Source organism: Hyperolius riggenbachi, chromosome 6 (genome assembly GCF_040937935.1).
Source record: "Hyperolius riggenbachi isolate aHypRig1 chromosome 6, aHypRig1.pri, whole genome shotgun sequence".
NCBI lineage: Eukaryota > Metazoa > Chordata > Amphibia > Anura > Hyperoliidae > Hyperolius > Hyperolius riggenbachi.
The window spans coordinates 91,255,863-91,277,901 of record NC_090651.1 but is presented as its reverse complement, the minus strand read 5'-3'; the positions used below and the strand labels follow the sequence as shown (position 1 = coordinate 91,277,901).

The 22,039-nt window shown below is 45.1% G+C and overlaps 1 protein-coding gene across 1 annotated transcript in view; it reads left to right on the top strand.

Annotated features, from left to right (window-relative positions):
* The window catches only part of LOC137522482 (histo-blood group ABO system transferase-like), a 118,054-nt gene extending 98,166 nt beyond the window's left edge, over positions 1 to 19,888 (top strand). The window contains exons 3-5 of the mRNA XM_068242547.1: positions 3,574 to 3,675; positions 6,959 to 7,087; positions 18,080 to 19,888. Of these exons, the coding sequence (XP_068098648.1) occupies positions 3,574 to 3,675; positions 6,959 to 7,087; positions 18,080 to 18,770 (922 nt within the window). The 3' untranslated portion in view covers positions 18,771 to 19,888. The remainder of the gene's footprint in view (positions 1 to 3,573; positions 3,676 to 6,958; positions 7,088 to 18,079) is intronic.
* Positions 19,889 to 22,039: the final 2,151 nt, after the last annotated feature.

Sequence of the window (22,039 nt, the reverse complement as noted above, 5' to 3'; positions counted from 1 at the left end):
GCCGCCGCATACACTCTAAGTCCCTGCCGGCTCCCGCCGTCCACTCCGCCCACACCTGTCACCCATATACATGCTGGCACCCATGGGTGCCAGCATGTATATAGGTGACATGTGGGAGAGGCGGGGAGGGCAGCGGAGCCGGCGGGGACTTAGCGTCCTGAACCCGACAGAGCTCTGAGCTATATAGCTCAGAGCTCTCTAAAGCATCTTTGTATTTGGGCTCCAAGGAGCCCTATTGGTCCTTAGCAGACCAATGGGGTTCCTTCTGATTTGAAGGAACCCCATTGGTCTGCTAAGGACCAATGGGGCTCCTTGGAGCCCAAATACAAAGAAGCTTTAGAGAGCTCTGAGCTATATAGCTCAGAGCTCTGTCGGGTTCAGGACGCTAAGTCCCCGCCGGCTCCGCTGCCCTCCCCGCCTCTCCCACATGTCACCTATATACATGCTGGCACCCATGGGTGCCAGCATGTATATGGGTGACAGGTGTGGGCGGAGTGGACGACGGGAGCCGGCGGGGACTTAGAGTGTATGCGGCGGCCGGCGGGTGAGCGGCGAGTGACGTCGGGTGCGGTGGTGTTACAAAGTAACAAAGTTGTTACATTGTAACAACTTTGTTACATTGTAACTGATTAGTATATTTCCGAGGATATTGCGTGGGAACTGGCTTTTAAAGGGACAGGTAAGTATTAATGGTTAATTAAGAATATTAAAGGACTTTTTTCGTGGTTATGTTTTTTGTTCAATTAAAATACTTTTTCTACCTGTTTGTGTGTTTATTTACTTTTAACTCTTAAAGGAAATGGGTAAGGGGTACAAGTACCTCTATACTCATTTCTCCTGGGAGGGGGGGTGGGCATCTGGGGGACCCCTTTTTAAAGGGGACTCCCAGATGCCACCATGAACCCCCCCCCCCCCCCCAGGAAATCGCGGCCTCCACCTCCACCACCCATCGGAGGTGGAGAAGAGCCCCTTGTCCTTGGATTGGACAAGGGCTCGGAGGGGGAGGGGAAAGCTTGGCTGCCCCTCCCCTTCCGAGACCCCCCAATCCATGGACCATGCGGGCTGGTATAGTCAGGGACAGGGTGCGGAGCCCCACGCGGCCGGTGCTCAGCATTCTGGCTATCCCAGTCTGCATGGGGGACAAGGGGTTAAAGAGGTCTGGGAGGGGGGACCCCACGTCGTTTTTTTTAAATATTTCCCACACTCAGAACGAAGTAAGTAAAACTCTTCCCACTTGGGGGAATCTATGAAAATAAAACACTATTGTTACCTGTGCAAAAAAAAACTGACATTTTCCGCATTTAAAAGACATTTTTGCCCTTGAAACTTAAAAATCGATTTTCTCAAAAACTATAAGGTCTTTTTGAAAAAAAAAATTTTCCTCTTATTCCCACTGATCCCCTTAATATACCCTGTGAATGTGGTGTTCCTAAATTTTAAGCAGGCTTTGCTATTAACCGTTAAAGTCGGCGGGTTTTTACATTTATATATTTTTCCTTTGAAACTTTAACATCGATTTTCTCAAAAACTATAAGGTCTTTTTGAAAAAAAAAATGTCCCTCTTATTCCTTCTGATCTCCTTAATATATTCTCCAAATTTGAGGCTCTTAGCAATTAAGGGGGCTTTGCTATTAACCCTTAAAGTCGGCGGCTACCTAACATTGATCCATGCGTCAACTTTTCCGCTTGGCAGCATGACCGCATTAATTGCTAGTAGGAATTTACGCGTAAGCCAATAATGTAACAACCTGAATTACGGTATTCTTACGCGTAATTGCATAACGGCTATGCGTAATTACAGACATGTACCGTAAATGAATGTCTACGCCGTAAGCGTAATTTCGTAATGCGTAATAGCGTAAAATTACGCGTAATGATCCGTAAGCGTAGTTTTTTCCATTACGCCCAGCACTGGGTAGTACCCAAGGCAGGTTCAATGATGTGTATGCTCATAAAATCATTTTAGACAATCTCCTTGTTCTATCAATTATTAAAGGAAACCTGAGAAAAACATGAAAGCATTTATACTTACCCGGGGCTTCCTTTCTTCCAACAAAGGGCCAGCACAACGTAGCTACGCCCCTGGGTAGTAAATAATAGGGATTAGCGAGAATGCTTCTAGTGGTCTTGCACAAATCTTGCCAATCTTCAAGTGGTACCGTGAATGTAAGTCGAAGCTAATTCACAAATTTTATTAAAGTCAAATGGCAAAATGACAAAGGTCAGTAGCAAAGGTACTATACATGTCAGGGCCACCAAATTTGCTAGGTATGTGTAAGAGAACAGTGGCAACAAGGGGAAAAAATTCCAAACGACCTTGTGGTTTTTCATAAAATCCCAAAGTGACAGCCGGCAATACTTAAAGTGACAGCAGAAAATATTTTTCAGCACCTGTTAGAGGTGTAATAATTGGGGGGGGGGGGGGGGGGGGTACTCTGGAACTCTGTGGAAAGCTAAAACACGCAATATGTAACACTCAGTCACCCTAAATGAAAATGTCAGTATGTAATGAAATGAAGATCATTTTTATTAGAGTAAGCAATGGGAATATTATAGCACAACTGCTTGGTTGGATTTGTATAGCAAGTAAAAAAGTACTAAAGAAGTACTAAATAAGCAGTGACCAGGCTATTTTTTACAATTCAGTGCTCTGCAGCTTTAACTGTGTGCTGCAGAACCATGCAATGTTGCACACTGTTAAATCCCCCCCACTGCGTTTTCTGCCCACCAACAGAGCTTTCTGTTGGTAAACTATGATCGCTGCTACAGGGTTTAGGTTTTTTTTTATTTTACTTTTTTATTAAGAAAAGGACTTTTTTTTATTTATTCCCCCCCCCCCCCCCCTGACAGCCAATCAGGGCGACACTCTCTCATAGGCATCAGCCTATGAGAGGGGATCGCGATCAGAGCCGCTCCAAGGGACAGCCAAGTTCCCAGGGCTGTTCCCAGTACTATGAGAGGGGATCGCGATCAGAGCCGCTCCAAGGGACAGCCAAGTTCCCAGGGCTGTTCCCAGTACAGCATTCTGTCACTCCCAGTACAGCTTCGCTCCGTCACTGAAGTGGAGATGCGCGATCCCCGCTAATCTCCGCCCGCCACTCTTGATGCCTTGCGGCGTTGGCGCACCTGGGGCTGCCACCTTCTTGACGCCTATCGGCGTTAGGCGGTCTGGAAGGGGTTAAGTAAAAACTTTATTCAAAATACAAATTTGCTGCAAAATTGTTTTTGTACAGCAATTTAAAATCGATTTTACTATATTTTGTATTTGAGCGCAATCTCAAAAAAAATGCTCCAGGACCCGCAAAGTAATTGCTTCTGTGGGCTTTCTGAAATTTACTTTCATTAGCCTATCGTTTTTGGAATCGCAGGTGATTTCAAAGTGCGGCAATAGACCTTAGGAATGACATTTCTCTATGTTGGTAGCAAGAACAAGCCCTACCAAGACCTAACGTCCATGTGAAACAGCCCTAACAATGTTGGTACAGTGATTAATTCAGGATTTTTGTGTTAGTTAAATGTGAAAAGTAACTTCTACATGGACTTTTCCTTTTACAATGCTCTGTTACCTTGCAGCATACTCACCCAAAAGGCAGAAGGTTTGCAGCAGATTTCTGAAAAGTCCATTGAAGTGGCTCACTGTGAGAGGAAACTGCTACTTGAAGACTCATCGTTAAGGTAGGTATTTTTACATTTCAGAACAGTAACTATGGAAATAAAATGTGTATTCCTTGCAATAGCACAATCCATAGAGTTTGTAATGTATGATGTATGCATATGATGTAACTGGTGTATAAATCACTTTGTGGTCAAGTAATGGAGCTTGTACTTCTGGTCTTAACCATACTATTTGGACTGCTCGTAATCAGGTTTTCATGTGCATTCTACCTGGGCCCAGGGCTGCAGGGGCGTAGCAATAGGGGTTGCAGAGGTAGCGACCGCATCGGGGCCCTTGGGCCAGAGGGGCCCCAAAGGGCCCTCCCTCAACTACAGTATTAGCTCTCTATTGGTCCTGTGCTCATAATAGCCACTTCTATAGATACTTTGAATAGTGGTAATCATTAATATAATGTTCCCCATCCCCTTCTTGCACCTCCGACACTGTAGTTGCCATTGGCAGGTTTTGGTTCGCCGTATCAAGTGTTATGTATAGAGTGCTTGGGGGTCCCCATTGTAAAACTTGCATCGGGGCCCACAACTCCTTAGCTATGTCACTGCAGGGCTGGTTCACATTTCATCGCTTTGCAGTGCTTTGCTGATCGCTGACAATCAGCAAAAGTGCTACTGCTAATGTATCCCTATGGGATCATTCTTACTGCAGCATTTGTGAATTGCATAAATCGCAAACACGCTGCATGCAGCGTTTTGGGGGCAATTGCATTGTGATTCCCATTCCGTTGAATGGGAATCACAACGCAAATTGTGGCAAAATCATGATGCAAAATCATAAACAAGTTTTCTGATACAGCTGGAGCGGTTAGCTAAGTGGAGCTGATGATCATGTTTGCACTGTATTCAACAAGGTGAGACACTGATGTAAGGAAAAAGTGTTTAATAAAATGTGAGGGTGGGTGTACTCAAGTGCTGGGTGAACAATAATATCTCCACGGTGAATAAGCCTTTAAAGGGAACCTTAACTGAGAGGGATATGGCTGTTTCCTGGCTGCAGTAGTGGCTGATTCACACACCTGAAACAAGCATGCAGCTAATCCAGTCTGACTTCAGTCAGAGCACCTGATCCACATGCTTGTTGAGGGGCTGTGGCTAAAAGTATTAGAAACACAGGATCAGCAGGAGAGTCGGGCAACTGGTATTATTTTAAAAGGAAAAATCCATATCCTTCTCAGTTTAGGTTCCCTTTAACTAGTTACTGCCCCATGGGCAGTATATCTACGCCCTGCAGGACTTCATCTGAAGTCCCAGGGACGTAGATATTAGTCTATTAGCGTGATCGCCACTGTTCACGCTCCCATCGGGTCCCGCACGCCGTTCTCTTCGCTAACCGTTAGTGTACAGATTAGTGAACACGGAAATAGTTTCCTGCCTGGGGCTTGCTCCATCCCCTGGCAGACTATCTGTCCCTTGCCACATCTCCGCTCCCAGCCAATGTCCTGAGGTCCCCTCCCCTGCAGATGCCCACCTCACCAGGTTGGCAATGTCTGTGACTGCGTGAGCAAGCTGCTCGCGGTTACGCTCCCGTGGCTGAGATTGTTCTGCGCAGGCACAGTACTTCTGCACCTGTGCAGAACACTCCAGGCTACGCTCCAGGCTACATGAGGCAGGCACAGAAGATGCCGACCTGGCGAGGTTGCCGTCTGCTTTGGAGGGGACCCTGGGACACCGGCTGGGAGCGGAGCTGCGGTGAGGGATAGATTAGCTGCCTAGGGCTGGAGGAAGCCCCATGTAAGTAAATCTTGTTTTGTTTTTGTTTTGTTTTTTACAACGGATGTATCCTTTAAATACAGCAAAAAGACCAGGATGCCGAACTAACTAGCTAACTATACATAGTATAAAAGTTACTGATGTACAATGTGTACAACCAGTTAATGCAGCCGAAAATCACAGTCCCAAAACAGATTTAAAACAACGATCAGTAGCCAGGAAAAAGGGAATTATTATTATTTAGTATTAGCACAGACCTCTTATGCAGCAATTTTACAGCGTATATAGTCATGTCACTAACTGTCCCTCAGAGGGGCTCACAATTTAGTCCCACCTACCATAGTCATATCATATGCCCATTGCAGCCTAGGACCAATATTAGGGGAGAGCCAATTAAGGTATCTGTAGGTTTTGGGATGGGGAGGAAACCCACATAGACTCAGGGAAAACATACAACCTCCATACATATATCCCTGGTTGGGATTGGGACTGGGTACCCAGCGCTGCAAGGGAAGAGTGCTATCCACTGTGCCACTGCGCTGCCCACATACTAAACACTGATTTAATATAAGCATTTTACTGCAGAAGAATTTACACAACCATGATTTGTCACCAACAAAATGACAGTGGGAGATGTCTCACTAAAAGTGGCTCTTGCTACTCTATAGTGTGACTGCGCTATTTTTTATGGGAGAAGGCTGTTGTAACAGGGCTTATCTGGAAGGCAGTCACTGACACCCCCAGCATTTGGCAATCTGATCCCTCGTTGGCTTTGCATGTCAAAAATTGGTGTATACTGTCACACCACAATGCCCTCTGCAGTCATTTGATATAACCTGTACCAGATACATGAACGATCAAATTTTCCCTTATAGCCGTAATTTGTATGGGTGCCTATGGCAGCGCTCAAACTTCCACGGCGCCCAATATTTTCATTTTTGTGCGGCGAATGAGGCCCATATATCAGTGGTTTTGCAGAGGGGCGTGGTTAAGCGTTATTGGTGGAGGATCTTGGGCATCACAGGGGGGAGTCGGTAAGGTTGGGCATCGGACGGGGGTGTTTATAATTAGGCATGGAAAGGGTGTATATTTGGTTTTGGTATCACTGGGGGGGTTGTTTAGGGTTAGGCATCGGAAGGGGGTCGGTTAGGGTTAGGCATTGGTAGAAGAAAGGCTTTGTGGTAGAATAGGGTTAGGTTTAGTTATAATAAAATATCAGTAATATTTAACGATATTTTACTATTGGAATTAGCACCGCACAGCAGTAGAATATCAGCAATGTTACCAGTATTCTACTAGTGGCTATTTCCAGCACCCACATTTCCCCAGTAGCTGGCACCCTTTTTGCATGTATGCATTGCAACAGTAATATATGCAAAGCCATGCTTGTGGAAACTTTCATCTGTCATCCCCAGAGCAGCAAAACTATTGAACAAAAAAAAACTGTACTAAATTTAAAACACCAATAAGTGCCCTCGGGGCAGCTGCTGCACCAACACATGAAGCATACCCATTGATTTGATGGTGGCTTGAATATTATTTAATTGCAGTTATTCTAAAAGTGTTTTTCTATCATTAGGAAAGTTGGCCTGAATGCCCTCACCCCCTGGCTTGCTCCAATCGTCTGGGATGGAATATATGATCTGGATGTATTAAATAACCAGCATAAGGACACCAGGATTGGACTGTTCGTATTTGCTGTGAAAAAGTAAGTACTCTGTAAGTACGGGTCTGTCTTTCTTTTGTTATAAATTTACAGCGTTGGAAAAAAATAGGAGACCACTGCAAAAATGACCAGTTTCTTAGGATGTAGCCTCTGTAGGTGCACGTATTGTACTGAATGGTTTTGTCTTAGTTTTTATGAACTGCAGTGCAGCTGACATACTTTCTCCTAATTTTCAAATAAATAATATTGTTCTTTAGATCATAATCTTAAAGTAAATAACAATATAGCAAAATAAGAGAAATGATACGGTGTTTGCAAAGTTTGAAGAATTAAAAAACAAAACATAAAACAAACCCCTGCAGATTACCCCTGTTCACTCTTAAAGCGTCTGAGCAGCACAAAAAATTGAGATCTGCTTACTCAGGGCCAGGGCTTACTCCAGCCCCTGGCAACTGCTATGTCCCTCATCACAGCTCCGGTGTCCCAGGATCCCTTCCTTTTCAGAAGCCGACCTCGCCAGGTCAGCATCTACTGCGCCTGTGCGAGCATCGCTGTCAATCACCCTCACCTCACGTGGTTTGGATTGTTTTGCGATTCTTCTTTTTCTCTTTTTTTATCACTACTTTTTATCTAAAAGCATACTTGAATAATATACTGTACCTTAATAATATACCGGAATACCTTTGGAACACCAATATGTATCATGGGGAATTTATAAAAAGGTGGAGATTTTTATCAGTGCATAAAACAACTTTGCATACACAAGCGATTACCAAGTTTCCCTCACAAAGAGAATTGCACAAATGCCTATTGTTTGCACATCTCATGCTGTTTTCAAAGATAATACTAATTGTTGTATAGCAGTGTGGACGTTAAGTTATCAGTGGACCATAAAGAACTAGATAAAGGTAGGGTTGCTCATTACGATCTCCTAATTATGAATCGGCTGTGTAATTACGACCGAAATTGGAATTTTCGACCTCAAAATCATCATTCGTGATCAGCCGCAATCACGAATGGTGATTTCAAATGCACGCAATATTTAATCTGCATTTGACATAATTTTGAATCACGAGTCACAATTTTGCGTCAATTCATAACTGAGGAAATGCCATTTGTATATAAATATATATATTTTTTATATGTTCAGAGTGTGGGAAATGAAAAAAAAGATGTAGGGTCCCCCCTCTTGAGCCTCTTTAACCCCTTGTCCTCCATGTAGGCTTGGATAGCCAGAATGCGGAGCCCCGGGTGCATGGGGCTTCGCACCCTGAGCTATACCAGCCCGCATGGTCCATGGTATGGGGGGCTCTGGAGGAGAGGGGCGGCCAAGCCTCCCCCTCTCCCTCAGAGTTCGTGTCAAATCAAGAATTTACCCAATCCCAAATTTCCTGCTTTGCAGACGATCCCGTCCTCCAGATCATGACAAACTTTTCAATGATCCCCTCAGAGTAAAGCAAAAAAAACAAAAACAAAGCATCATAGTGCCTCGGAAACAGACTGCAATTTCCACCACTGGGAGGGTAATAGGATCACAACAGTGTCACACACTACAAGACACCACCTTTCACAGTGTCTTCCAACCTCACAAAAATGTGAAAAAGTAAAATAATAAATATGGTTTTTGGGCCACTCTGTCTCAAGCACCAATGCAACCTTCAAGCAGTATGAACGCTCACCCTCTTTGTACACCATCTTAGTTACAGGTCACCAGTGTTCACATAGGGATCACTTCAATCTCTGGCTTCCTAGGCTCCTTCACTTCCTATCAACTGACAGGACTCCCACAGTGTACCATTAGGTATACAAAAGGCATAAAAGAAATTAACTCACAAGGATCCGTAATGCATTTTTACTAAAGTGCACCTTCAAAAACTATTGAAAAACTATTCTAGTCAGGAGTAGTGATGTAGCGAACCTTCAATTTTCGGTTCGCGAACCCTTTTCGCGAACTGCCGTGGAAAGTTCGGTTCGCACGAACTTCCGCGAACCGCAGTAGACTTCAATGGGGAGGCGAACTTTGAAAACTAGAAACATTTCTGCTGGCCAGAAAAGTGATGGAAAAGATTTTTCAAGGTGTCTAACACCTGAGATCTTTCAGTGACTACAAGAGGGGAATTTTTTTTTGCAAAAATACCTTATAGTTTTTGAGAAAATCATTCTAAAGTAACTCCTTCTGACCGTGGGAAAATGAAACGCCCGCCGACTTTAGCAGTTAATAGCAAAGCCCCTTTAAAAGCTAGAAACACCAAAATTACTCGGAATGTTAAGAAGAACAGTGGGAACAAGAGGGAAAAAAAATTTGCAAAAAGACCTTATAGTTTTTGAGAAAATCGATTTTAAAGTAAAAAAAAAAGTCGATTCATAAAAAAAGAACCGATTCATTAAAAAGATCCGGCTCATTCATGAGCCGTTAGTATAGCAGAGAATGCGTCCTCGGCAGGACGTGAAGCTGCTGGCTCTCGCTGCTGTCTCTCCCCACCTGCCTGCACCTGTCAACCCCCACCTAGGCTCGCACCCAGTGCACCCATGGGTGCAGTGGGTGCCAGCCTAGGTGGGGGTTGACAGGTGCAGGCAGGCAGGTGGGAAGAGACAGCGGGAGCTAGCAGCTATGCGTCTGAAAGGACGCATTCTCTGCTATGTGGGTGGGGGGCTTCAGATATCTTCAATCAACTTAATAGAAGATCGCAAGAGGATACTAGCGTGGGAACATTTACCGAGGATATTGGCGTGGGATTTTTTTTTTAACCACTTGAGGACCCACCCTTTACCCCCCCTTAAGGACCAGCGCTGGTTTGATTGATCTGTGCTGGGTGGGCTCTGCAGCCCCCAGCACAGATCAGGGTGCAGGCAGGGAGATCAGATTGCCCCCCTTTTTTCCCCCCTATGGGGATGATGTGCTGGGGGGGTCTGATCTCTCCTGCCTGCTGTGGGTGGCGGGGGGGGCACCTCAAAGCCCCCCTCCGCGGCGAAATTCCCCCCTCCCTCTCCTACCTGCTCCCCCCCCTGAGATCCGGGCTGCACAGGACGCTATCCGTCCTGTGCAGCCAGTGACAGGACGTCCCCTGTCACATGGCGGCGATCCCCGGCCGCTGATTGGCCGGGGATCGCCGATCTGCCTTACGGCGCTGCTGCGCAGCAGCGCCGTACAAATGTAAACAAAGCGGATTATTTCCGCTTGTGTTTACATCTAGCCTGCGAGCCGCCATCGGCGGCCCGCAGGCTATTCACGGAGCCCCCCGCCGTGATTTGACAGGAAGCAGCCGCTCGTACGAGCGGCTGCTTCCTGATTTATTAGGCTGCAGCTGGCGACACAGTACTGCGTCGCTGGTCCTGCAGCTGCCACTTTGCCGACGCACGTTATGAGTGTGCAGTCGGCAAGTGGTTAAAGGTACAGGTAAGTATTTCTGGGTAAATAAGGCTTGGCTGCCCCTCCCCCCCCCCCGGAGCCCCCCATACCCCCCCATACCATGGACCATGCGGGCTGGTATAGCTCAGGGTGTGAAGCCCCAGTCGGCCGGGGCTCCACATTCTGGCTAGCCCAGCCTGCATGGGGGACAAGGGGTTACAGAGGCTCGGCAGGGGGGACCCCACGTCATTTTTTTTTAGATTTCCCACACTCAGCACATAAAAATAATAATATATATTTTTTTTTTTGACCACTTAACGACCGCGGTCAGCCGATCGGCGGACCTAGGTGTTAAGTGGTTTTACATGGAAACGAGCGGCTTTTCTATGTCAGTTCACGGAGGGTGTCTCCGTGAACAACCTGCGAGTCGCCGATCGCACCATAAAGAAGATCGTCAATCCCCGGCCTCTGATTGGCCGGGGATCACTGGCAGCTGATAGGCTGAAGCCTATTAGAGGCGGTGCAGGACGAATCTCCATCCTGCGCCGCCCAGGGGAAAGAGGAGAGAGAGGGAAGGGGAAGGAGGCAGAAAATCGCTGCGGAGGGGGCTTTGAGGAACCCCCCCGCTGATTGAAAATAGCCGGTGGCGATTAGACCCCCCCAGCAGGACATCCCCCTAGTGGGGAAAAAAGGGGGGAAGTCTGGTCGCCCTGGCTGTCTGCTGATCTGTGCTGTGGGCTGGAGAGCCCACGCTGCACAGATCAGCGCAAACAAGCCCAGACTTACGAGGCCACAAGTATGAAAAAAGTGAAATACCATTTCATAATCCAGATCCATGGAGGACGCGATCTGCGCCATCCCGTTTATTCCCCCATGGCACCCACAGTAATATCAGCCCCGGTCGGGTCCCGACCCCTCTAAACAGGTCCGGTTCTTATTCCCCCCTCAATATGGCCGCCACAGATTGCCGCGGCTGTGCAGTCCGCATAGACGTAATTGCGGCTGCGCAGCTCTAGGGCCTTCTCCCGATGCGTCCGATGTATGCACGCATAGGGGATGACAGTGAAATAGGGGCCTAATGAAAGCCTATGGGGGATTTTACCACTTTTGCACCCCTGTAACTCTGATTTGCAGAGATATATGGAGCCCAACATTGGAGTAAAAGTATAACAATATGCCTTCTACCTGCATGAGACATGTCGTGAGATTCAGACGTTGCTAACGGCCATGGCTGCGATTTATGTTCGTCAGAATGTCCACCATTGACAGTGCCCAAATAAACAGGTTTTTTTGACCCTAGGCTATGACCTCTTTGGCCTAGGGGCCCAAAACTCACCATTTATGATCCCCCTAAGAGTTCCTACAATGCTAGAAAATTTGCCAATGCTGAGCCGCCGCCCTTTGAAAAGATTTGGTGTAGAGAAACCGAGAGCTCAATATAGTGTAGTATGTTAAGCATAAATGAAATACAGGTTATCGTGAGAAAATTATACTCACAAACATGGGTTACCACAAAGGCAACCACTGTATAGGCAGGTGAGGAGATTAGACCTGTCCTCACTCAGGGATAAGAAGTCGCTCTCTGTAGATGCGAAAGGGGGTAGATCACCCCTCCACCAGGGGTGGACACGGTATAGCAGTAGGAGAACAGAGGCGCCAGCAGGATAAAAGCGGATAAAAACTTTAAAATTTGCTGGGAGGAAGTGGTGGACTTACCTCCATAAAGCAGACACGAAAGACTGTCTGAATAGTAGCAATCACATTTATTAAATAGTACCCCAAAAAAGTGCAACGCGTTTCGCAGGCCCAGCCCGCTTCATCAGGCAATAAACGTGGGGACAAAACTGTAGACAAGAGACAGTACATTATGCTATAGTAAATTCTGCAGTTACAAATTTGCATATCAATATATTGCATAACATAAAGCATACCATATGAAAAATTGCTTCGTGGAGATAGCATAAAAGAGTTAGGTGTGCAAGTAAACAATAGGGGGTAGAGGCTATGGTGCTCGCAATAGTAATGGGTTATGGGGTGTTTTTTACACAGATTTGCAATGAGTGGTATTGGTAATGGAAAAGGGTATATGTCAGCAAGAGTAATGGGTAATAGAGCATTGAGAGGAGAACAGGGGGCCAGAAATACAGGGTAAAGTGTGCAAATAAAATAATATAAAGAACTCACCAGAATTTCGGCATTAGCAGGTGTAGCGCCTCAGTGAAGTGGTGAGGACACTCAACTCCTTATATATACACAGGTTCTTGCTAAAAGGGCCAATTGGATGTGTGGGAGGTGTAAGGTGGGCGGGGTTAGGGTGAGTGTGCGAGCAGCCAATGGGCTCTCGCCACCTGTGTTCAGTGAGTTGGATTTTTGGGAAGGGTGGGTGGGGTTAGGGCGGGCTTGTGAGTAGCCAATGGGCTCTCGCCACCTGTTTTCAGTGTATTGGGTAGTTGGGGGGCGGATACAGGTATCATGGTGACCAAATGTGCAGATGAATAGTGTACTGGCTGAATAGAGTACTGGTTAAGGGCACTGCCCTTGACATGGGAGACCAGGGTTCAAACCCCGGCCAAGGCCAGTGGTGTTTGGATGCTGTAAATTGCCCATTTACAGCATCCAAACACCACTGGCCTTGGCCGGGGTTTGAACCCTGGTCTCCCATGTCAAGGGCAGTGCCCTTAACCAGTACTCTATTCAGCCAGTACACTATTCATCTGCACATTTGGTCACCATGATACCTGTATCCGCCCCCCAACTACCCAATACACTGAAAACAGGTGGCGAGAGCCCATTGGCTACTCACAAGCCCGCCCTAACCCCACCCACCCTTCCCAAAAATCCAACTCACTGAACACAGGTGGCGAGAGCCCATTGGCTGCTCGCACACTCACCCTAACCCCGCCCACCTTACACCTCCCACACATCCAATTGGCCCTTTTAGCAAGAACCTGTGTATATATAAGGAGTTGAGTGTCCTCACCACTTCACTGAGGCGCTACACCTGCTAATGCCGAAATTCTGGTGAGTTCTTTATATTATTTTATTTGCACACTTTACCCTGTATTTCTGGCCCCCTGTTCTCCTCTCAATGCTCTATTACCCATTACTCTTGCTGACATATACCCTTTTCCATTACCAATACCACTCATTGCAAATCTGTGTAAAAAACACCCCATAACCCATTACTATTGCGAGCACCATAGCCTCTACCCCCTATTGTTTACTTGCACACCTAACTCTTTTATGCTATCTCCACGAAGCAATTTTTCATATGGTATGCTTTATGTTATGCAATATATTGATATGCAAATTTGTAACTGCAGAATTTACTATAGCATAATGTACTGTCTCTTGTCTACAGTTTTGTCCCCACGTTTATTGCCTGATGAAGCGGGCTGGGCCTGCGAAACGCGTTGCACTTTTTTTGGGGTACTATTTAATAAATGTGATTGCTACTATTCAGACAGTCTTTCGTGTCTGCTTTATGGAGGTAAGTCCACCACTTCCTCCCAGCAAATTTTAAAGTTTTTATCCGCTTTTATCCTGCTGGCGCCTCTGTTCTCCTACTGCTTTGAAAAGATTTGAGATTTTTGAAAGTGAAATAGGGAGCCTAATGGAAGCCTATGGCAGAATTCAGCACTTTTGCACCCCTATAATTCTGGTTGGTTATCATCACCCGCCGACTTTAGCAGTTAATAGCAAAGGCCCCTTACATCCTAGAAACACCATGTGCAGGATATGTTAAAAAGATAGCAGGAAACAATATTTAATGGACTTCCGAGGCCACAAATGTGAAAAAAGTTAAATACCTTTTCATAATCCAGATCCATGGAGGACACCATCCGCGCCCTCTCGTTCATTCCCCCATGGCTCCCACAGTAATACCGGCCCTGGTCGGGTCCCGACCCCTCCAAACAGGTCGGGTTCTCATTCCCCCCGCACATTTACGGCCTCGGAAGTCCTTTAAAAAAATGTTTTATTTCTTATTTATTATTTTTATGTGCTGTGTGTGGGAAATCTGGAAAAAAAATGGCGTGGGGTCCCCCCTCCCGAGCCTCTGTAACCCCTTGTCCCCATACAGGCTGGGATAGTCAGAATGCGGAGCCCTGGCCGACTGGGGCTTCGCACTCTGAGCTATACCAGCCCGCATGGTCCATGGTATGGAGAGGCTCCGGGGGGGAGGGGCGGCCAAGCCTTCCCCTCCCCCCCGCCGGAGCCCTTGTGCAATCCATGGACAAGGGGCTCTTCCCCACCTCCGGTGCTCCAGGAGGAGGTGGGGGCGACGACTCCCTTGGGGGGGGGTTCATGGTGGCATCTGGAGTCCCCTTTAAGAAGGGGACCCCAGATGCCCACCCCCCTCCCAGGAGAAATTAGTATAAGGGTACACAGTACCCCTTACCCATTTCTACAAAGGGTTAAATGAAATAGAAACACAACCACAAGAAAAGTATTTTATTATTCTAAATTAACCATAAATACTTACCTGTACCTTTAAAAAAAATTCCCACGCCAATATCCACAGTAAACGATCCAACGAACAATGTATCCTCTTATGCTGCGATCTTCAATTAAGTTGATTGAAGATCTCCGACGCTTCCCACATAGCAGAGAATGCGTCCTTTCGGACGCAAGGACGCATAGCTGCCAGCTCCTGCTGTCTCTCCCCACCTCCTCACCTATCACCCTCACCTAGCCTGGCACCCAGTGCACCCATTGGTGCCAGGCTAGGTGAGGGTGACAGGTGCAGGCAGGTGGGGAGAGACAGCAGCGGAGTCGGCAGCTTCACGTCCATTCTCTGCTATACTAACGGGTTCATGAATCATCCGGTTCTTTTTAATGAATCGGTTCTTTTTTTATGAATCGGCTCATTTTACTTTGAAACTTTAAAATTGATTTTCTCAAAAAGTATAAGGTCTTTTTGAAAAAATGATTTTTCCTCTTGTTCCCACTATTCCACTTAACATTCCCAACAATTTTGGTGTTTTTACTATGTAAGGGGACTTTGCTATTAACCGCTAAAGTCGGCGCCATTAAAGTCTATGGGCGAACCAAACTTTTTTGAAAAAAGGTTCCCGGTCCTCTGCAAAGGCGAACCACCCGAAGTTCGCCTGGCGAACCGTTCGGGACATCGAACTTTGAAATCTATATAAGGGAAATGCACCTTAAAGAGAACCCGAGGTGGGGTTCTGACAATGCAATCCCCATACAGAGGCTGGGTCTGCCTATACTGCCCAGCCTCTGTTGCTATTTCAATCCCCCCTATGCCCCCCCCCCCCTGCGCTCTGCTATCCCCCATAAATCACAGTCACGCTGCCGACACGCAGTGTGTCACAGCGGGCTGTGTTTATCTCTGTACTGTCAGTCTGCCGCTCCCCTGCCTCCTGCATAGCTCCGGTCCCCACCCACGTCCCTTCCCTCCCCGCTGATTGGAGGGAAGGGATGCAGGCGGGACCGGAGCTATGCAGGAGGCGGGAGGAGCGCGCAGAGTGACAGTACAGATGTAAACACATCTGTACTGTCACACAGCGCGGCTGTGACTTATGGGGGATTGCAGAGCACAGGGGGAACTTAGGGGGGATTGAAATAGCAACAGAGGCTGGGCAGTATAGGCAGACCCAGCCTCTGTACGTGGATTGCATTGTCAGAAGCCCGCCTCGGGTTCTCTTTAACCGGTTCAGCCCCACAGTGTCGAAAACCTCATACACCTGAGCAACGTTCACCTCCCATTAATTCGTCAATAACTTTATCACTACTTATCACAATGAATTGATCTATATCTCGTTTTTTCCGCCACTAATTAGGCTTTTTTTAGGTGGTACATTTTGCTAAGAATTTTTTTTTTCTAAATCCATTTTAACAGGAAGATTAAGAAAGAAATGAAACAAATTCATTATTTCTCAGTTTTTGGCCATTATAGTTTGAAATTAATATATGCTACCATAATTAAAACTCATGTATTTTATTTTCAAATGTGTCCCGGTTACTAAACCGTTTAAATTATGTCCCTATCACAATTTATAGCACCTATATTTTATTTAGAAATAAAGGTGCATTTTTTTCAATTTGCGTCCATCACTATTTACAAGCTAATAATTTAAAAAAAATATAATAAGATACTCTCTTGACATGCATATTTATAAAAGTTCAGACCCTTAGGTAACTATTTATGTTGTTTTTGTTTTTTTTTATTGTAATTTTTTTTTATTTTTTATTTTATTAAAAAAATGAATTTGGGTATTTTTTGGTGTGGGAGGGAAACAGCTAATTTGAAATGTAAAATAATGTAATTGTTTAATAAAAAAATGTATGTGGGTGTAGTTTACTATTTGGCCACAAGGTGTCCACAGTCAAAAAAAATCCTGGATGCAAAAAACGATCTCGCATCCAGGAACTCTGGTGAGAGAACGTAGTTTTTTTTCTGCTGGGGACTTAGATCAGTGAATGGGAACTATATTCCCATTCACTGATCGGGGGGGAAGGGGGGGCTGGCGACAGGCGGCAGGAGCGCGCGCGATCACGTGCACCACGCAGCAGCAGAGCCTATCTGGACGAACATGCTCGTCCAGATAGGCTGAACTGGTTAAAGGATACCTGAAGTGACATGTGACATGATGAGATAGACATGTGTATGTACAGTGCCTAGCACACAAATTACTATGCTGTGTTCCTTTTTTTCTTTCTCTGCCTGAAAGAGTTAAATATCAGGTATGTAGGTGGCTGACTCAGTCCAGACAAAATTCCAACTATAAAACACTTTCCTAGCAGAAAATGGCTTCTGAGAGCAAGAAAGAGGTAAAAAAAAGGTGAATTTCTTATCAGTGAAGGGCACACTGTAGTCAGTTCCTGTCTGAGTCAGGACTGAGTCAGCCACTTACATACCTGATATTTAACTCTTTCCGGCAGAGAAAAAGAAAGAAAGGAACACAGCATAGTTATTTGTGTGCTTGGCACTGTACATACCCATGTCTTTCTCATCATGTCACATGTCACCTCGGGTATCCTTTAAAAAAATGGAAATTGTATATCCCATGTTAATGAATAGATGTATATAAATGCATGGGCCCTGTCCTAAGTTTATTAAGTACAATGATGAAGGGTCAACACCACCTCAGGTAAATTATAGCACTTTATTGAAGACACATTATACAAGTAGATTCATGGGCAGCATGTGACCACCCTTCATCGTTGTGATTATACAGTTAGCTCTGAGGCCTCATTCACACTTGAGCGTTTTGCCGGTGGTTTCGGCAAAACGGTCAAACGCTATTGCTTTTGAAAGCACTAGTGTACTAAAACCCTATGAGCCCGTTCTTACTTGGGCGATTTGCGCTAATCGCCACAAATCGCCCAAAATCACGAAAAGCAAACGCGTAGCCTGCAACATTTTCAGGCGATTTCCCGGCAATCGCGTTTCAGTGCTATAGAAGCGCTAAATGCGATCACTGAGAAATCGTTTCACTGTCCAGTGATTTTTCTGTGTGAAATCGCTGCAAGAATCGCAGGCGTTTTGCACTTTTAAGTGTGAATGGGGCCTCTTGCCAGAGCTAGGTCACAACACACAGATATTTATGTTTGGGCCACACCTGGATTTGCTAAGTATAATAAGCAACTTGGAAGTGCCAAATGTTTTGGGTTTTTTTGTATTTCAAGTATGTATGACTGTAATTAAATACCTTTCATTGCAGGTACATTCAGTTTCTTCAACCATTCCTGGAATCAGCAGAACATTACTTCATGGTTGGCCACAATGTTACATATTATGTTTTTACTGACCAAGTTGAAGAAGTAAAAAACTTTAATCTCAAGTTGGGTGAAGGTCATTACTTGCAGCCTCATAATGTAGCTGCAGACAAGCACTGGCAAGATGTGTCCATGAGACGAATGGAAATCTTGACCATGATGACTAAGGAGCAGATGCCAAAGGAGATAGACTACTTGATATGTGCTGATGTGGACATGGTTTTTGCTGACCATTTTGGAGTAGAAACCCTTGGAGACCTGGTGGCTACACTTCATCCTGGATATTTTGTTTCTTCACCTGAGGTATTTCCCTATGAGCGTCGACCCATATCCACAGCTTCCATACCTCACGGCCAAGGAGATTTTTATTATATGGCAGCATTATATGGTGGGAAAGTGGAAGAAATTTATAAGCTAAGCATGGCTTGCCACAAAGGCATCATGGAGGACAAGGCAAAGAACATTGAAGCTGCTTGGCAAGAGGAATCTCACCTCAATAGATACTTAGTATACAATAAACCTACCAAAGTGCTCTCTCCGGAATACCTTTGGGACACCGATATGTATCATGGGGAATTTATAAAAAGGCGGAGATTTTTATCAGTGCATAAAGACCATGGAGCAGTCAGGAACTAAAATGATCCATTTGTATGGAGCCCTTTGCACTAAAGTCTTGCTGTTCGTGTAGGAAGTTTATTTCAAAGACTCAAACTATCATTGCCTCATTACAACTTTACCAGCAGTAACGAAAACTCTCTCATTGTGCTAATTTGCTTCACCTTGGAATGGAATGGAATAGAACTACGGTACTAAATGCCAGAAAAAATATCACAGCTACTGGTTCACATGATCAGCAGCTAAATGATGTGTTGGCACCATATAAATACTAAATAATAATAATAAAAATATGGCTTGTTAATTCTGCTTTCTGAATGGTGCTAATTAGCATAATTTTTTTCTCATTACTGCCCAACAGCTGCATAGACCTACTTTGAAGACCCCACATGTGATTGGAAGGACTCTGTCGCAGCATCGGTCCAGCTAGTCGATTCACTGTTATGTTGCGACTGCCAATCATGGGCTTCCTCAGAACTGAAGTAGTGTAGTCACTCAGTCTAGAATAATATTATGTATTTATTTCATCTACTATCAGTCTTCGATAGAATGTCACAGTATCCATGGGCATATATGACGATTAGGAGAGTGATTAACAGGTTGTACTTAGGAATAGTTTATACTCCACACTAGACCAACTTGATAGTGTGATAGAAGCTCTATGCCATGTAGTAGAAGTGTGTTACAGGGCGGTTGCGGATAGTGCAAGTTGATGGGAATGGTGCAGAGCACTCTACAGAATCAGTGGTGTCCTTGTCCATTTTTGGCAGTTTTTAAATGTCCTTCTCATTAAGGGCCTATTTCCACTACACCTGAATCCGTGCCAAAATCTGCAACAGTTCCCCGTATACGAGTGGGGTGGGGAAGCGTTGCCTATCTAACTAGTTACTTGCCATCCAGGTTGCACTGTGGATCAACAGAGGCATAGCTATGGGTGGGCAAGGGGGGACATGTGTCCCCGGGCGCAGCACTGTGAGGGTGCTCAGCACGGTCATTGCACACCTCCCCCCCCCCCACATGAAAGGTGGCTCGCTGGCTGCTAAAAGTGTCCCTGCTTCCCTCCCTTCCTCTGCGCAGGAGTGCAGAAGTGTTATTAGCAGAAAAAGGTTATTTTAAAGGGTGCACATCTGGCTATCTAAATGGGGAGAACGGGGGGGTGGGGGGGGCGGGGGGTCTGGGCGCAACTGGCTTTCTGAAAGGGTAAAGGGGGAAAAAAGGCTATTTTAATAATATCTGACTCCACCTATGACTACGACCACATTCTGACCCATTTTGTCCAGGGGTGCTGGCGCAAAAACTGTCTTATACCCCCGGGCACTGAAAACCCTAGCTACGCCTCTGTGTGTCAAATCAAATTTCTGCAGCACGCAGCGAATCCCTATAGCCATGCATGGCACGGCTTAGCCATTTAGGCTGTCGCAGCAGAATGGGAGCTGTGGCCAAATTGGAAACAGACGCGGCTCCAAGTAGAAATAAGCCCTTATAGTGTTTTAATTCATTTAACCCTAACTCCTTTGTTTTAATGATTCAATAATTCAATAGTATGTGAGCGACCAATCACAAAATTATGCTTATGATGAACTATTGCTGCTGATTGGAAGAGCACTCCTGTATATAAAATTGCTAGAATTTACTTTACTTTATGTTCATTGCTTGATGGGAAATCTAAAGTATTTTATATACTGTATATATATATGTATATATATGTATATATATATATATATATATATATATATATATATATATATATGTGTGTGTGTAATATTATCAAGATGTTTAACTTAATCTAAATGATTATATGTGGAAAATATTTTGTTAATTTTGTATAAAGGTGGTGATTATGCCCTGATTTAAAAGTGTGTACTTAAAGAGAATCTGTATTGTTAAAATCGCACAAAAGTAAACATACCAGTGCGTTAGGGGACATCTCCTATTACCCTCTGTCACAATTTCGCCGCTCCCCGCCACATTAAAAGTGGTTAAAAACGTTTTTCAAAAGTTTGTTTATAAACAAACAAAATGGCCACCAAAACAGGAAGTAGGTTGATGTACAGCATGTCCACCCATAGAAAATACATCCATACACAAGCAGGCTGTATACAGCCTTCCTTTTGAATCTCAAGAGATCGCTTGTGTGTTTCTTTCCCCCTGCAGCTTTCATCCACTGAAGTGACAGGCTGTTTCTTCCTGCAGAGTGCAGACAGCTCTGCCCGTCTGTAATTCCTCAGTATGTGAAAGCCCAGCCAGCTCAGAAGATGATTTATCCAGCTTGTAAAAGATATGAGAGCAGAGAGAAGCTGCCCTAATCTAAATAACACACAGGCAGTGTGCATAGAGGGGCCAGGAGGGGGGAGATGCATCACAGAACCACAACACTGAAGAACTTGGCAGCCTTACAGACACAGGGCGACAAGTCCGACAGGGGAAAGATAAGCTGATTTATTACAGAGATGGTGATAGTAGAAAGTGCTGCAGTAAGCCAGAGCACATTAGGATAGGTTTTGGAACTTGTAGAATGGTAGAAAACAGGATGAAATTTTTGTTACGGAGTCTCTTTAAGAGCTTTCACTCTGTTCTATTATTTAACTACTGATTGAGCCACTGACTTGAAAGTCTAACAATAACAATATTTTTTTATAGCGCTTTTCTCCCTGAGGACTCAAAACGTTGTGACCTGCGTTATACAATCTCAAAGGCTCAGGGGAAGAGGTGAGTTTTTAGCCTTTTTTAAAGCTGTCCAGAGAAGGAGCCTCTCACACTGATTGTGGAAGCGAGTTGCATAGATTTGGGGCTGCATAGGAAAAGGCCCGAGCACCAAATGTTTTTAAATGTATCCTGGGAATAACCAGATTCATCTTGTTGGCAGAGCAGGGAGTGCGTGGAAGGGAATAAAGTTTAAATAGATCCGTTATGTATTTGGGTCCCATGTGGTTTAGAGCCTTGAATGTCAGCAGGGAGATCTTACAGGAGAACTGTAGTGAAAGGTATACTGAGGCTGCCATATTTATTTCTTTTAAGCAATACCAGTTACCTGGCTAACCTGCAGATCCTCTGCATCTAATACTTTTAGCCCTAGACCCTGAACAAGCATGCAGCAAATCAGGTGTTTCTGACATTTTTGTCAGATCTGACAAGATTAGCTGCATGCATGTTTTTGGTGTGATTCACACTACTGCAGGCAGTAGGCAACTGGTATTGCTTAAAAGGTAATCAATATGGCAGCCTCCATATACCTCTCACTACAGTTCTCCTTTAAAATGGATTCTCCATTGTACTGGAAACCAGTGGAG